The following is a 14,425-nucleotide window of genomic DNA, read 5'->3' on the forward strand; positions in this document are numbered from 1 at the left end:
TCTGGGCACGTGATGCCCTGGGCTCCCTGGAGGGGTGGCTGGGCAGGTCCTGGCCCCAGGGGACCAACATGTTGCCCCTGAGGGATAGCCCAGGGGAGGGGGGATGGTGCTGGAGTTTGTAGAGGATGCTGGGGGTCCCAGAAGCTGTGAGCCAGACTTGAGGGGAGACTGTGGAGCCCCGTGTTGGGCTCTTCTTGCCTTCCTTGGCTGTGACAGCAACTCCTGGGGATCCCCTGGGGCTGGTGGGCCCTGAAGGAGAGACCCTGACTGGTCCCCTATCACCTGAGCCCCAGCAGCCCAGCACAAGGCCAGCATGGAGAGCACTGGGGCTGCCCCCACAGCCATGTCCTTGGCCAACCTGTGCCATCATGGGGCTGCCAGGGTGAGTGTTATGGCACAGCTGCCCCAGGGAGGCAGAGGGCCCCTGGCAGCACCCCCTCCTTGGGGGCCCAGGGTCAAGCAGTAGCGGGTCCCTACCCATTGTCAGCCCTGCTGTGCCCCCAAGACACATGGATGCTCCCCAAGACATGGAGCCGCAAACAGACCAGAGCCCTCGTGGTTTCCAGGTGGTTTATAGCACATGCCTGAGCAGGAAAGGGCTCACAGCTCATCCCGGGTTTCATCTGTCCCCAGCACACTTGGATCCTCCTTGCCTGTGCTGTTCCCAGGGGTCTTGGTCACCTGGGAAAGGCATCAGTGAGGCATGGATGGACACTGAGTCCCTACCTGCCCCTGTCCCCATCACAATCCCACAGGATCCGTCCCCTCGCCCCTGGGGGCTGCCCTGGAGTGGGGGGGGGGGGGGCAGTCCCACTCACCACAGGAGGCTCCACAGGCAGCATCCCCCCATTTTCCAGGAACTTGGAGAAAGTCTCCACATCTCGGGCACTCTTGTACTCGATCATCTGGAACCATGGGATAGGAGGGTGGCTGGGGGTGACCCCATTCCTCGTGTGCTGGCAGGGCCGAGGTGACCCCAGGGGTGTTCCCCCTCATACCTTCCTGCCCGGCCCTGCGGGGAAGTAGTGCATGGTGGGGAAGCCGTGGATGGTGATGTTCTCCAGCTCGTTGGCCGTGGCATCCATCTCGGCGATGACAATGTCCTCGCGGTCCTTGTAGCGCTCGCCCAGCTCCTCCCAGGCGGGGGCCATGGCCTGGCAGTGGGAGCACCACGGAGCGTCTGCGGGACGGGCACAGTGCCAGGGGATGCACTGGGGGATTGGGGCTCTGCAGCATCCCCCAGGTGAGGGTCTGTGACAGGGCTGGGGGTCGTCGTGGAGGGGCTGAGCACTTACAGAACTTGACAAAGACGTTCTTGGTCTCGTCGAACGCCACCTGCTCGAAGGTCTTCCCCACCAGGACTTTGACAGGGCGTGTGTCCCAGTCCTCAGGGGGTTCGGCGCTCAGCAGGCGGGGCTGTGGGGACAGTCGGGACAGCCACGGCCTGGGCCGGGCAGTGCCAGGGCCCCAAGGGGCACAGCGTGGGGTAGGGGTGCCCCAGCACGCAGCCAGGGGTGCGCCTGTACTGCCTGTTGGGCCCTCTGCTGCCATCCCAGCTCTGCGTGTCTCCACATCAGCAATCTCCCGCCTCCTTTCCCCAACCAACCCCCCAAAACCCTCAAGCCTGGCAGCAGAAGGAGCAGCAAGCAGGGGGCTGGTGTTCCCAGCACTTCTGCCATCATTAGGCCTCGGAGTCACCAGCCCACCGCTCACCACAGGGAAGAATCCTCAGGTGCTGCTGGCACCTGCCGCCTCCCTCACCTTCACCTTGCCGTCCAGCACGGCCTGGATGAAGGTGCGGATGGCCATGTCCGAGAAGGAGTCCTGCTCCATCTGGTACTTGCGGTTGTTCTCCATCTTGACGAGGCGCAGGGTGGGGGCGTCGGCGGGGGTCATGCCAAAGAAGGACAGGACGTCGGCGCCGTACCCGTTCACATCCACCACCACGAAGAGCACCTGGGCAGGGCATGGGTGACCCTGAGGATGGGGTGTCCCACAGTCACCCCCCTTGTCCCTGCCTTGGGACCACCTCACCTCGCCCCGGAAGGTGCTGGCGGCTGCCCTGAAGCCATCCTGCAGGGACAGCTGCTCCGATGAGGACTTGTTGAGGAAGAGTAGCATGTGGTGAGGAATCTTGGCACTGAAGATCTGGTTGGATGTCTGAGGAGGAGGAGGAGGAGGAGGGTGAAGGCAGGGGGCTATGGCACTCGCAGACAGAGATGGGGATGGGCACAGGTTGTACCTCATTGTTGAATTCCGTCACCAGCCTCAGGCTGTGGACGCGGAGCAGGCGGGTGAGCTCGGCCGTGTCCAGCCCCCGCGCCGGGTCCACGGGGAAGTTTGTTTGTCTCTCATCAAACTGTCAAGGCAGGGGCTGGTGAGGGCTGGGGTGGGGACCAGGACAGCCCCACCACCCTCTGCCACCCCCTCACCTTCTTGAAGAGACAGACGGTGTCAGCCGACAGCCCATAGGCCTGGAAGAGCTCAGCCGCCTCCGCCACCCCAAACGGCATGTCCACCATCTCAACAGCCACCTCGTAGAACGCCTGGGCTGCCTTGCCCTTCAGGTCCTGCACAGTCCCTGCATCAGTGCCACAGCCACAGCCATGGCTGCGGCCCCAGCCCAGCCCCGCCCGCCCCAGCCCACCTTGAAGAAGCCGATGACCACCAAGTCCTGGGAGTTGGCGAAGGCGCTGGCGGTGTCGGTGTCGTGCAGCAGCGTGGCACTGGGGCCGGCCCGGCGCTGCACCCAGCGCACAATGCCCTGCGCGTCCATGATTCCTGCCGTGCCAAGCAGAGCCGGTGCTGTCACCCTGACACCCCTCACCGGGCTGCCACCCCTCCCTGGGCCACGCAGCCTTGGCCACCTGCCACCAGCACCACGGCACTGCCCGGCATCACCCACCTCACACAGCATCACCACACAGTCACCTGCCCACTGCCACAGTGCTACAAACCCCATCAGGACTTTGCCACCCATCTCGCCATCACCACCCTGTGACCTCCACCAGGACATCACCACCCCTCTGGCCATCACCACCCTGCCACCCTCCCCAGCCCCATGGCAGTGTCCCCTTGTTGGGTGCCACGGCCACCCTGCGGTGCCGCAGCCCTACCGGTGTAGGGGAGGGGGTGGGTGCGGTTGCCATCGCGGAAGAGCTTGAGCGTGGGGTAGGAGGTGATGTTGAACTCGTTGGCCAGGGCTGTCTGTGCCGTGGCATCCACCTTGCCCAGCCGTGCAGGGCTGGACTCGTTCCTCAGCTGGGTGGCCGCCTGGTTGTAGGCGGGGGCCAACTGCTGGCAGTGCCCACACCACGGTGCGTCTGCGGGCAGGGGATGGTGTTGGCGGTGGGGACAGCTTTGGGGTGTCCCCTGTCCCCAGGGTGGGCTTGTAATGGTTACATGAGCCCATTGGGCCCCAGCTCATGCCCCTGTTCCAGGGCCCATGCTCCCAGCCCCACCATGTGTCCCTGTCCTGTGTGCCAAGCCCCTGCTACTTGTTCCCCAGCCCCTGCCTCTGCCTGTGTCCCTGCTCCATGTCTCTGTCCCCATCCCATGCCACGTCACGTCCTCCCCCTCTGGCCCACAGCCTTGCCTGCCTATCCCCCCCTCCTCCCCAGTGCCCATATGTCTGTTCTGCCCACACTCACAGCCATGGCCAGTATCCCCTGCCCCTATTCCCTGCCCAACATCTGCCCCTGCCCACACCCCTGCCCGCAGTGGGAACACTCACAGAACTCCACCAGCAGCAGCTGGTGCTCACTCAAGGCACGGGCAAAGTTGTGCTCATGGAGCACCAGGACGTTGTCCTCCTCCTTGATCTCATCTGAGAGCACTTCATCCTTTTCCTTCTCCTTTTCCTCCTCTGCCACCACCTCCCCATCCTTCTCCTCGTCCCCCAGTGCCGGGCCCAGCCAGGCCAGCGACAGCACCAGCAGCCAAACCAGCCGGGACCCGCAGCCCCGCATGGTGCCGGTGCAGCAGACGTTGTCCAGGGGGCAGGACGCAGATAAGAGCCCTGGGGCGGGAGGTGCCGGTCCCCTGGGGCTCGTGGCCCTCCGCTACTGGCTGCCCGGCACGGCCGATAAGGCAGTGGGACCAGGTGGCCGTTTTCCAGCCACTCGTCACCGCAGGGAGACCCGGCCCTGCCAGTGGGATGGGGACGGGAACAGGGGGAGACAGGGAGCGGAGGGACGGGCAGAGGTGACGGGGGCACAGACACACCAGTAAGAGACCAGTCTGTAGGGTTTAATGGCGATGGAAGAGCACAGCCTGCGACCGGGCGGGTACCGGGCACGGCACCACCGCGGCGGGGTCACAGCCCCGGCCCCAGCAACGGGGACGCCGTGAGGACCAGGCGGGCGTCGAGATTTTTAAAAAAAAAAAAAGAGCAATTAAAAATAACTTTGGTTGCGAAGACCACGACCACGGGCGCCCACTCGCTAAGGGACCCCCCCCCTCAACCCTTCACGCGACTGGGGCAAGCGCGGCGGTGCCGGCGAGGGGTCCCCCGGGGTGGCGGCACCGCGTCCCCGAGCTGGCGGGAGGAGCCGGGGTGCGGAGGGGGGGTCAGTCCTCCCAGTCCTTCTTTATGCAGAGGCCCCACTCCCAGGAGAGGTGCTCCGTCTTGTCGTCGTCGGTGACGAGGGAGCGGACGCGGTAGGAGCCCCGTGCCAGCCATCCCCGCGGCGCCTCCTCCGCCGGCGTCACCACCTCGTACTCCTCGGCCCGCGGCGCGTAGCTGCCCACCATGAAGACGTCGCGATCCACTGGGTGAGAAGGGTAGAGTAGGGATGGGTGAGTGGGGCCAGGACGGCACTGCCCTCCCCCCCATACCTGCCCCCCCCGGCCCGGCCCCCCGGCCCCACTCACCGGGCCGGCCCCGGCGGTAGGTGAGGTGCAGGCACCGCAGCCCGCAGACGATCTCCCTGTTCACCTGCGGGCAGAGGGCACGGGTGCCACGGGTGCCGTTCTTGGGCACCCATCCTGATATCCACCACTTCTGGGATCCAGCTCCTTGTCAGGAGTGGGCACTGAGGAGCATCGGGGGCACAGGTACCCCCAGGAGGGGCAGGGGTGTCGTGGATCCCGCCTCAGGAGGGGCAGGGACCTCCAGGGACCCCTGGGATAGTCAGGGACCCAACATCAGTGGGACCTCTGGGAAGAGCAAGGACTCTGGGCTGGCAGGAACCCTCAAGAGAGGCAAGGACCCGAGGGTGGCAGTCACACTGGGGACAGCAAGGATTCCCAGGGTGGCAGGGACACAGGAGGGCAGGAACTTCAGGGTGGGCAGAGACCCTCAGAGGGGCATGGACTCTATGGGTAAGGGGTGGGAAGCAGACACCCTAAGGCAGCAGGGACCCCAAATGGCAGGGACCCTGGAGCAGGCAGGGACCCATGGGCAGCAGGAGGGACCCTGTGGGGTAGGAACGTGTGGGAAAAGGGACCATGGGGAGCAGGGACCCCTCGGGGTAGGGTATCCAGGGTGGGAGGGCAGGGGCCCTTTGGGGGGATCCTTTGGGGCAGGGACATGTGGGAAAAGGGACCCATGGGGAGCGTGGACCTCATGAAGGACTCCATCAGGCAGGGACCCCGGGGTGTGAGGGCAGGGACCCATGGCACAGGGACCTCTTGGGGCAGGGATCCCGGGGTGTGAGGGCAGCAGGGCCATGCCCAGCCAGAGGGCACAGGGCATCAAACCCCAGGCTCACCTTGAAGGACACCTTCACCCTGTAGTCCACCCCTTCCTTCAGCACAAAGGCCCTGCCCCGCAGCCCCTCCAGGTCTCCTGTGTGGGGAGATGGTTCATCAGCCTGGTACCCCTTCCTCCTCCTTCTCCTCCTCCTCCTCCCACTGGTGTCCCCACAGCTCACCTGTCAGGTCCATGGTGATGGGCCCTGGCGCCTGCTCACACATCAGGGTCAGCCTTGTCACCTGCACGTTGGGCACGCTGGCATCTAGGGACAAACAGCAGGGCCCAGGCCTTACCCCCCATGCCAGCCCACTGACACCTCCACCCCAGTGAGCTGAGGGGCTGTTCATGCTTCTGTAACAGCAGGAAGGGCCACAGTGTCCCTGGCGGGGTGTTAGAACCAGGAGAGTTGGGCAGCCAGGCAGGGCACAGGAGAACAGGGCATCTCGGGTCACCCCAACACTGGCATCAGTGCTGTTGGAGTAAAATCATGTTTAAAGGACCCAGACATGGGTATGTCCCTGGGTGCACCATTCCCTGGCTCAGGAGCAGGACAGAGGCAGAGGAGGAGGATGCAGCATGTGCAGCAAAGGCATCCCTTGGGGTGGGGACTGGTCTGAGTTACCTGCACCCCACCAGCCTGCACACCCCCCAGCTCACACTCTCACACCCCATCGTGCACCTCTCACACACCCCGCTGGTTTGCATGGACCTCCCACCCAGCCTGCAGCCCCCCATGCACCCACAGATGCCCACCGGGGTGCTGGGCCCGTGGAGCACCCCCAGACCAGGCCAACACCAGGCTGGGGGGCTGCCGTGGGTGCCGTGGAGAGCAGGGGGCACCGTCTGGGCACCGGCAGCCGTGCTACCCCGGCCCCCCGGCTGCTCGTTCCTCTCCGTCATCGCCATGAATTTCCCGGTTCCCTGTAGCCGTTCCTATGGAAACTGCGGCGGTGATCCCGTAACCAAGGCAACCGGGGTCCCCGGGCACCGGTACCCTGTCGGCAGGGGATGCCGGGGTCTCTGCGCCGGCGGGGGGCACAGGCAGCGCCCACGGGCGATGCCGGCCGGGATGTGTCCTCCCCACTGGGGATGCCCCGCGGGTGCTGGGCATTCCCGAGTTCCCTGCATCAACCAGCCGGGGTGCCGGGGTGTCGGGGTGTTGGGGTGCCGGGGTGTTGGGGGTCCGGAGTGCCAGGGTGCACACCCCCAGGAGCAGCTCCCCGCCTTACCCACGGCGACAGGGATGGCACCCAGCAGCGCCTGCTTGTACTTCCGCAGGCTCTCGTCCCCTGGGTCCAGCTCCTGGATCTCCCGCAGGCTCTTCTTCTCCGGCGTCTTGTACGCCAGGGCCACGTCGGCATCCTCCTCCTCCTCCTCCAGCGACAGCGTCACCCCCTCCTTGTCAGCCATGATGTCTGCGGGGGACAGGCAGTGGCAGCCCCGGGGACACCCCGGGGGACTCCCCCCATGCCCTGACAAAAAGGCGCTGGCGGGCGGGGGGTGGCTGAGCTGTGACACGCCACGGATGGATGTGGGCAATCCCCGTAGGGCAGAGGAGCTGTTCCCCTGCTCGGAGCAGAGGGGACAGCGCCAGGCTCGGTGTCCCCAGGGCCTGATGGCACAGCTGAGACCAGAGGTGTTGCCGCCGGCTGCATTTCCGCACGGTCATGGAGCAAAACGAGCTGGTGCCTACGTGGTGTGCTCAGTGCAGGGGGTGCCTGCAGACCCTTGCAGCGCACAGGCCCCTTCAGTGTCACACAGAGAGGTCCTTGTCACCACCCTAAGGCCACCTCCAACCCTACTGGGCAGTCAGCAGCCCCATCTCCCACCCCAAACCCAAACCGCTGGCAGCTGCAGGGCAAAAAGGCATCTCTGGGGCAAACGGTGGCTCCAGTGCTGCCAGGCTGCTGGGGGGCACAAGGGTGGGTGATGTCACTGCAGCCCCTGGCTCTCCTTGTCCACTGCATCACCCCCACTCCTTGTGACTGCAAGCATTGAGCTCCCCAGAGCCTCCAGAACCCCATCCCTGGGGACACGCTGGGGACATAGCATGGGGCAGGGGCCACCGTGCTCAGCCCTGAGGCCACAGGGTTGCTGGTCCCCAATGCAGCAGCAGTGACAGGGACACAGAGCAGTGGCCCTGCTGCACTTCTGGGCCCCCCACCACGGCTGCCCTCGACTGTCGCGGCAGCGCGCGGGGGCTCCCAACCCAGGGGTGAACCCACCCGGGGGCTGGCCGGCTCCCCACGGGTGGCAGGGCAGGGTGGGGTGGGATGCGGGGGGTGCCCCAGGCAGGGGGACGGCAGGGAGCTCCCCCGTGGGACTCTCCGGTCCCCTCGGGCCCGGGGTGATGCACCTGGTGCCCGGGGGATGCTCACCTGTTGGGGGGACCCGGAGTGATGCTCGCCCGCCCTCCCCAGGGCAATGCCCCCCCCGCCCCCGGGCGCTGCCCCCCGGCCGCCGCCGCTCACCTCGGTAACACAGCGCCAGCCAGAGCAGCTCCAGCAGCTGCCCGCCGGCCTCGCACACGTCCAGGCCGAGCATGGCCGGGCCGGGCCGGGCCCGCCGCCCCCGGGGCCAGGCGAGGCGGCCGCTGGCGAGGCCCGGGGCGCGGCTGTGCCGGTGCCGGCGGCTCCTCCCGCCCGCTGCCGCCGCGCTCGGCGGTGCCGCTGCTCCCCCGCGCTCCCCGCTGCGCTCCCCGGCGCTGCCCGGCGCGGCCCGGCGGGGCGGCGGCGGCGGCTCCCGCAGACGCGGCGGCTCCGCTGCCCGCCCCCGCCCGCCCCCGCCCCTCGGCGGCTCCAGCCCCGCCGCTCGTGGGCGGCGAGACTGCAGTGAGCTCATCGCCGGGCGCGCCCGCCCCGCGCTGCCCGCACCCCCCGAGCATCCCTCCTGCACCCTCAGTGCACTGCCCGCGCCCCCCCGCAACCCGCGAGCATCCTGTTTTGTACCCTCAGTGCACCGCCCGCACCCTGCCCGCACCCCGCGAGCATCCTGCCTGTGCCTTCGGTGCACTGCCCGCACCCCGCCATCATCCTGGTTTTACTCTCGGTGCACTGCCCGCACCCTCCCGCAACCCGCGACCATCCTGCCTGTACCCTCAGCGCCCTGCCGGCACCCTGCCGGCACTGCCCGCATCCTGCGAGCACCATGTCCACAGCGTCCACCACCTGCCCGCCCTGCCCGCAGCCCCGCACGCCGCCAGCACATTGTCCGAGCTGTCCGCACCCCGCGAGCATCCTGCCCGCACTCTCAGTGCACTGCCCGCGCCCCGCCCGCACCGCCATCCCAAAAGCCACAGGGATGTGTTCTCGCCAGCACCGGGTCAGCCGGGGCACCCCTGGGGCCCCGGGACAGACCGGGCCGGCAAAGCGGCGGGGCGGGAGCTGAGCGGGGGTCGGGCCCGCGGGTCGGGCCGGGGGTCCCACGGGCAAGGCGGGGACCGCTCCCAGGCCTCGGGGACAGGGCTCCGGGTGCGCCCCGGACCGGGGTGCCCGTCAGGGTGCCCGGTGCTGGCGGCGGCAGCCGCGGGGGGGGCAGTGGGGCGGGACCGGGCGGGGCCGGGCGGGACCGGGGCGGGCTCGGGCGGAGCGGTGCGGCCGCGGGGCGAGCACCCGCGATGACCATCGGCGGCCCCCGCGGCCGGCACCCCCGCCTCCAGATGCCCTGTCTGCGCAAGGTGAGCGGCACCGGCACCGATAGCGGCACCCGCCCCGCGGAGAGCGGGCACCGCGCCCGGGCAGGGCACCGGCATCGCGGGGAGCGGGTACCGCGGGCACCGGGCGCTGGGACTGTGGGGATCGAGCACTGGCTCCGTGGGGAGTGAATACCGTGGGCACCGGGCGCTGGGACTGTGGGGATCGAGCACTGGGACCGTGCGGGGCCCGGGAGGTGGCACCGGGGGGACCGGACACTGACAGTGCGCTGGGCAACGGGTGCATCGGGGACCGGGGCACAGGCATCGGCTCTCCGAGGAGCAGGGATCAGCACCACCCAGTGCATCGCTGGACAACGGGCACTACCCTGGCTCCAGCACCGCCACGGGACACCGGGCACCGCCCCGCGCAGGGACACCCACGGGAAGAGCCCCGGTGCTGCGTGTTCTGCTCCCCTTCGCAGAGCAGGGGTGCTGCCACAGCCTCAGCAGAGCTCACTCCCGAAAACCGGGGGTCCCCTGGCCGGGGATGCTCAGATCGGTGCCTGCACCTCCAGCATCGCACACTCTTCTGGGTGCCGGGTGCCTTGGTCTGGCTATGACGTGCCAGGCTGTCCCCAGGCTGGGCACAGGTGCCCCGGGGAATTGCGGGGTGCCAGGCTGACCCTAGGCTGAGCACAGGGTGCTCCTGTCCGGTTGTGGGGAGCCAGGCTGTGTCCAGGTCCCAGGGTGCCCCGGGTTACAGTGTGGGGGAGCCAGGCTGTGCCCAGGCCCGGCGCCCCCGTCGAGGGGCTGAGCAGGGCGTGTGCTTTCCCGGCAGATGGAGCGGATGATCGTCAGCATGCAGGACCCCGACATGGGCATCAAGATGAGGAACCAACGCTTGCTCATCACCGTCATCCCCCACGCCATGACAGGTGGGTCCCCCCCATGGGATGCCCCGCGAGGTGAGTGGGGTGGGGGAGGCGTGGGGGTGCTCCCCAGGTGTCCCCAGCACTGCACCAGCACCCACTCCCGGCACCCCGCACTGCTCCCCGCCCCGCACTTGCGGGTGCTCGGCGCTGCAGCTGGGATCAATTATGCATCGGCTGCGCGGGGCGGGCGCTCGCACGTCCTTGGCAGGGCCCCCGTCACCCTGCGTGACCCCTCGCACTGCCATGGAGTGCCAAGCGCCCCAGCCGGGAGCCTCCCCGTGCCCAGCTTGGGGGACCCCATTGCACCCCACTAACGCTGCCTCGGTCCCCAGGGAACGACATCGTGGAGTGGCTCATCCAGAAGTACGGCATCTCCGAGGAGGGTGAGTGCCCTGGCACGGGCAGCTGGCACTGCGGGGGCAACCGGGGCTGCCGAGCTGTCCTGCAGCCCCCACTCCTGCTCCCCCAGAGGCGCTGCACCTCGGCAACCTCATCGTGAAGCACGGCTACATCTACCCGCTCAGAGACCCCCGCAGCCTGGTGCTGCGGGCGGACGAGTCTCCCTACCGCTTCCAGGTACAGCCCTGCCCGCCGCGGGCACCGCCGCAGGTCGGGGCTCCCCGGGCTCGACTCCGTGGCACCCCACGGCATGTGACCCTCTCCCTGCAGACCCCCTATTTCTGGACCAGCACCAAGTGGCCGGCCACGGAGCTGGACTATGGTAAGTGCCACCGTGCTGCTGGCACCACACGGGCTGCAGCCCCTTTTCCCAGCCCCTCTGAGGTGCCGCCGTTCCTCTTGCAGCCATCTACCTGGCCAAGAAGAACATCCGCAAGCAGGGCGACCTGATCGAGCACGAGAAGGTGAGCGGTGCCCTCCTGCGATGGGCTGGGGGGGAAACTCAGCTCACCCAGGAGCAGGGGGTCTCCTGTGGTGCAGGGGGGCACCGGCACCGTGGGGAGTTGTGGGTGCCCTTGGGGCAACGGGACGCGGAGCCGGGCAAGGGGACAGGTGCCACACCGTGCCCATTCGGGTGACACCGCCGCTGCCGCTCCCCAGGACAACTACAACCTCCTGCACAAGCGGATCAACCACACGTGGGACTTCGTGGTGATGCAGGCGCGGGAGCAGCTGCGGTGAGTGCGGGCACGGCCCCGCCGCCCCCCGGGACGGCCGGGACGGAGCCCCCGCGGGTGCGGGGCAGGCGGGGTGCGGGGTGCCAGCGCTCCCCCGCTGCCTCTGCACGGGCAGGGCGGCCAAGCAGCGGCGGAAGGGCGACCGCATCGTCATCGACTGCCAGGAGCAGGCGTTCTGGCTCGTCAACCGGCCCCCGGTGAGCACCGTGGGGGGTGAGGGGTGCCGTGCTGGAGGGTGCAGCCCTGAGAAACGCCCTGGCACCACACACAGCCCCAACCTCCAGCACGATGCACTCTTTGCAGCCGGGAGTCCCCAATGTGCTGGAGCAGGGCCCCGAGCGCAGGAACTGCCACACCACCCGTGTCCAGCTGGTGAGTGGGGGGGTCCAGGCACCCCTGGGGCTGTCAAGGGGCACAGGGCACAGCCATGTGCCTGTGCCAGGGTGTCGAGCTGCCCCAGGGGGTGCCCATCCCACCCACCACAGGCTCTGTCCACATTTGGGGGAGGGAAGGGGGTGGTGAGCCCCAGCTCTGCTAACATCTGTGTGCCCACCCTGTTGAGTCGGGGGGTCTGTGTGTTTGCCCATGTACCCACCACCCCCTGTGCCAGCACCTCTAATCCCTGCAGGGCATTGCACTGCCAGGAGCCCCAACCCTAACTCTAACCCTCCCCGTGTCGTGACCCCACTAATGCTGCCCCAGCACCCCCAGTCTGTCCTCACTAACCACCCACTTTCTCTTCTTTGCGCCGTGTGCCGTGTCCTCTGCCCACGTAAGTGTCACTAACCTAGGGCTGGTGTCACACTGGGGTGAGGGGGGGGTCACACCTCGTGGGCTGTGCTGGCTGAGCCAGCAGGGGTGAGACTGGAGGCCACAGGGATGGGCTACGAGGTCCTGGGGTGGGAGACACCTGGATTGGCAGGGTGGTGATGGCAGGGCATGATGTCCTGGCCCTGCCCTGCCCTCACCCGGCCCTGCCTGTCTCTTGCAGACCAAGAACATGGATTACTACAAGCGGGAGGTGAGTGGGGCAAGGGGTTGGGGTGGCCCCTGGGTGTCATGGGCTGCCAGGCACCCCAATATCTCCCCTGCACCTGGCCCCAGATCGAGTACTGCAGGAAGGCCATGGCCAGGACCAGGGTGAAGTCCTCCATCTGCCTCGAGGGGTGAGTGGCAGTGGCTGCCCCAGTTACAGGTCCCTGTTGGGGTGAGGGGGCACCCCCATTCCTGCAGATGGTGGGTGGCACCACAGCACAATAACCCTCAGCAGGGAGTGGAGCTGAGGCTCTGCAGAGCCCGGGCACGCCCACAACACATCCCCATGGTGTCCCCGGGGTGGCTGGGCTCGGTGGCCCTGGCCACCTCCAGCCACTGCTCCCGGTAGGTACATCAAGTTCAACGAGCAGTACGTGCCCCACGACCCCATCATGTCCGGCTGCCTGCCCAGCAACCCCTGGATCACGGACGACACCACATACTGGGTCATGAACGCCCCCACGTAAGCACCCCATCCCACGCCCCCCCCAGTGCCCCATCTAAGGACAGGGTGTGGGGTCACACAAGGCAGCCAAGGGCTGCCAGCCCCAATGCTGGTGCTGCCTGCAGGGTGACAACCCCCACGAAACTGCGCGTGGAGCGCTGGGGCTTCAACTTCAGCGAGCTCATCATGGATCCCCTGGGGCGGGCACAGCTCCTCGAATTCCTCAAGAAGGAGTTCAGTGGTGAGCAGCCCCAGCCCCACACCCTCAAACCCACCACTGTGTCCTGGCACCCCCACACCCATCACCCTGTCCCAGCACCTCCAAACTCACCACCGTGTCCCAGTAGTGCTTAATCCACTGGCCAATCCCAACATCACCAAACCAACCCATGGCCTTGTCCTGGCATAGCACAACCCAGATCTCCATGCTGCCATTCCAAATCTACCACCCCATCCCAGTACCTCCTGACTAACCTGTCCCAGCTCCCCTGGACCCACTGCCCCACGCCATCCCAGCTGGCTCCATCCCAGGGGGGCTGCAGGGCCACATGCCCGGCCACAGTGGCCTTTGGGGGTTGCCCATGGGGGATGCCCAGCACCACATCCCCCTCCCCAGCCGAGAACCTGAGCTTCTGGGAGGCGTGTGAGGAGCTGCGCTACGGGGAGCAGTCCCGCATCGCCGAGATCGTGGACTCCATCTACCAGTGAGTGCCAGCGGGGCCAGGGTTTGGGGGGCAAGGTCTGGGGGAGGGTCCCCCTGCGGGGCCGGGCTCAGCACCGCCGGTGATTCCCCAGGCAATTCCTGGCTCCCGGGGCCACGCGCTGGGTGAACATCGACAGCAAGACGATGGAGCGGACGCTGGAGGGCATCAAGACGCCCCATCGCTACGTGATGGACGACGCCCAGATGCACATTTACATGCTGATGAAGAAGGTGGGTGAGGGCAGGGCTTGGGTGGGCAGGGCTGGGCAGGATCCTGACGCCTCTGCTCGCCCAGGACTCCTACCCGCGGTTCCTCAAGTCGGACCTCTACAAAAACCTCCTGGCCGAGGCCATCATCCCCCCGGAGACCAAGAAGCGGTGAGGGCAGGGACCGTCCCCCCGAGGCGCTGGGTGGTCCCTCCTGGTTGTGACCCCGCTCTGCCCGCAGGGTGTTCCCCTTCATGCGCAAACAGCGGCACTCCAGCCCCAGCCCGGCCCTGCTCCTGCCCGCGGGCGATGCCGAGGAGAGGAGCAGGAGCCCCTCGACTGCCCCTGTCCCCGAGGAGGAGAGCTGAGGCTGCAGCCCCCCGCCAACACGAGAGCCCCGTGACCCAGCACAGCCCAGCCCCGCCGCAGGACCCTGCCGGCAGTAGCACTGAAGGAGAGAAGCCATATCCCCCCCAGCAACCCCCCGGGGCCAGGCTGGCCCCGCTGCAGCCCCTGCTCACATCCCCACACTCTCCTCTCCCTCGGGGAACCCGCACCCAGCCGGCCTGGTGCGGGGTCACCCCCCCTCCCGCCCCCAGCCCGGGCACAGGACAATAAAGCCCCCATGGGGAAACACT

At 67.7% G+C, this 14,425-nt stretch overlaps 3 protein-coding genes across 4 annotated transcripts; 1 reads left to right on the forward strand and 2 right to left on the reverse strand.

Moving 5' to 3' along the window:
* Window positions 1–600: 600 nt before the first annotated feature.
* PDIA2 (protein disulfide isomerase family A member 2) lies at window positions 601–3,968 on the reverse strand. The gene is made up of 11 exons (XM_027882790.1): window positions 3,734–3,968; window positions 3,117–3,323; window positions 2,648–2,781; window positions 2,433–2,570; window positions 2,243–2,359; window positions 2,035–2,160; window positions 1,762–1,956; window positions 1,296–1,416; window positions 999–1,180; window positions 819–905; window positions 601–681 (listed from the first exon to the last, which is right to left on the reverse strand). The coding sequence occupies exons 1-11, from the start codon at window positions 3,966–3,968 to the stop codon at window positions 601–603; spliced, it is 1,623 nt and encodes a 540-aa protein (XP_027738591.1).
* A 259-nt stretch (window positions 3,969–4,227) lies between these two features.
* On the reverse strand, window positions 4,228–8,472 carry ARHGDIG (Rho GDP dissociation inhibitor gamma). Its single transcript, XM_027882826.1, has 6 exons — window positions 8,167–8,472; window positions 6,925–7,110; window positions 5,874–5,957; window positions 5,712–5,788; window positions 4,873–4,936; window positions 4,228–4,769 (listed from the first exon to the last, which is right to left on the reverse strand). The coding sequence occupies exons 1-6, from the start codon at window positions 8,237–8,239 to the stop codon at window positions 4,570–4,572; spliced, it is 684 nt and encodes a 227-aa protein (XP_027738627.1). The 5' UTR covers window positions 8,240–8,472; the 3' UTR covers window positions 4,228–4,569.
* An 816-nt stretch (window positions 8,473–9,288) lies between these two features.
* RGS11 (regulator of G protein signaling 11) lies at window positions 9,289–14,401 on the forward strand. 2 transcript variants are annotated; one of them, XM_027882812.1, is made up of 17 exons: window positions 9,289–9,371; window positions 10,168–10,264; window positions 10,594–10,644; window positions 10,731–10,837; window positions 10,931–10,982; window positions 11,066–11,124; window positions 11,321–11,397; window positions 11,513–11,594; window positions 11,701–11,769; window positions 12,389–12,418; window positions 12,502–12,563; window positions 12,782–12,895; window positions 13,003–13,118; window positions 13,494–13,581; window positions 13,673–13,811; window positions 13,876–13,958; window positions 14,029–14,401. In XM_027882812.1, the coding sequence occupies exons 1-17, from the start codon at window positions 9,312–9,314 to the stop codon at window positions 14,153–14,155; spliced, it is 1,413 nt and encodes a 470-aa protein (XP_027738613.1). In that variant the 5' UTR covers window positions 9,289–9,311; the 3' UTR covers window positions 14,156–14,401. The 2 variants fall into 2 exon arrangements, with proteins under 2 accessions (XP_027738613.1, XP_027738614.1); XM_027882813.1 differs by having other exon boundaries at window positions 12,395–12,418.
* The last annotated feature ends 24 nt before the right edge of the window (window positions 14,402–14,425 follow it).

The sequence above is a fragment of the Empidonax traillii genome, unplaced genomic scaffold (assembly GCF_003031625.1).
Source record: "Empidonax traillii isolate 1590-97213 ecotype Southwest subspecies unplaced genomic scaffold, ASM303162v1 scaffold111:size2041728, whole genome shotgun sequence".
In the NCBI taxonomy this organism is placed as follows: domain Eukaryota; kingdom Metazoa; phylum Chordata; class Aves; order Passeriformes; family Tyrannidae; genus Empidonax; species Empidonax traillii.

What these genes read in the sequence shown, in the direction of transcription:
- PDIA2 (XM_027882790.1), bottom strand. Translation starts at nt 3,968, where the DNA reads ATGCGGGGCTGCGGGTCCCGGCTGGTTTGGCTGCTGGTGCTGTCGCTG. An exon ending in TGACGGAATTCAACAATGAG is followed by an intron (nt 2,161 to 2,242) that starts GTACAACCTGTG and finishes CCTCCTCCTCAG; the next exon opens with ACATCCAACCAGATCTTCAG. An exon ending in CCGCAGGGCCGGGCAGGAAG is followed by an intron (nt 906 to 998) that starts GTATGAGGGGGA and finishes CCATGGTTCCAG; the next exon opens with ATGATCGAGTACAAGAGTGC.
- ARHGDIG (XM_027882826.1), bottom strand. Translation starts at nt 8,239, where the DNA reads ATGCTCGGCCTGGACGTGTGCGAGGCCGGCGGGCAGCTGCTGGAGCTG. An exon ending in TGCCATCCCTGTCGCCGTGG is followed by an intron (nt 5,958 to 6,924) that starts GTAAGGCGGGGA and finishes GTTTGTCCCTAG; the next exon opens with ATGCCAGCGTGCCCAACGTG. An exon ending in CTACCGCCGGGGCCGGCCCG is followed by an intron (nt 4,770 to 4,872) that starts GTGAGTGGGGCC and finishes CTTCTCACCCAG; the next exon opens with TGGATCGCGACGTCTTCATG.
- RGS11 (XM_027882812.1), top strand. Translation starts at nt 9,312, where the DNA reads ATGACCATCGGCGGCCCCCGCGGCCGGCACCCCCGCCTCCAGATGCCC. An exon ending in ACACCACCCGTGTCCAGCTG is followed by an intron (nt 11,770 to 12,388) that starts GTGAGTGGGGGG and finishes TGTCTCTTGCAG; the next exon opens with ACCAAGAACATGGATTACTA. An exon ending in TGGATTACTACAAGCGGGAG is followed by an intron (nt 12,419 to 12,501) that starts GTGAGTGGGGCA and finishes ACCTGGCCCCAG; the next exon opens with ATCGAGTACTGCAGGAAGGC.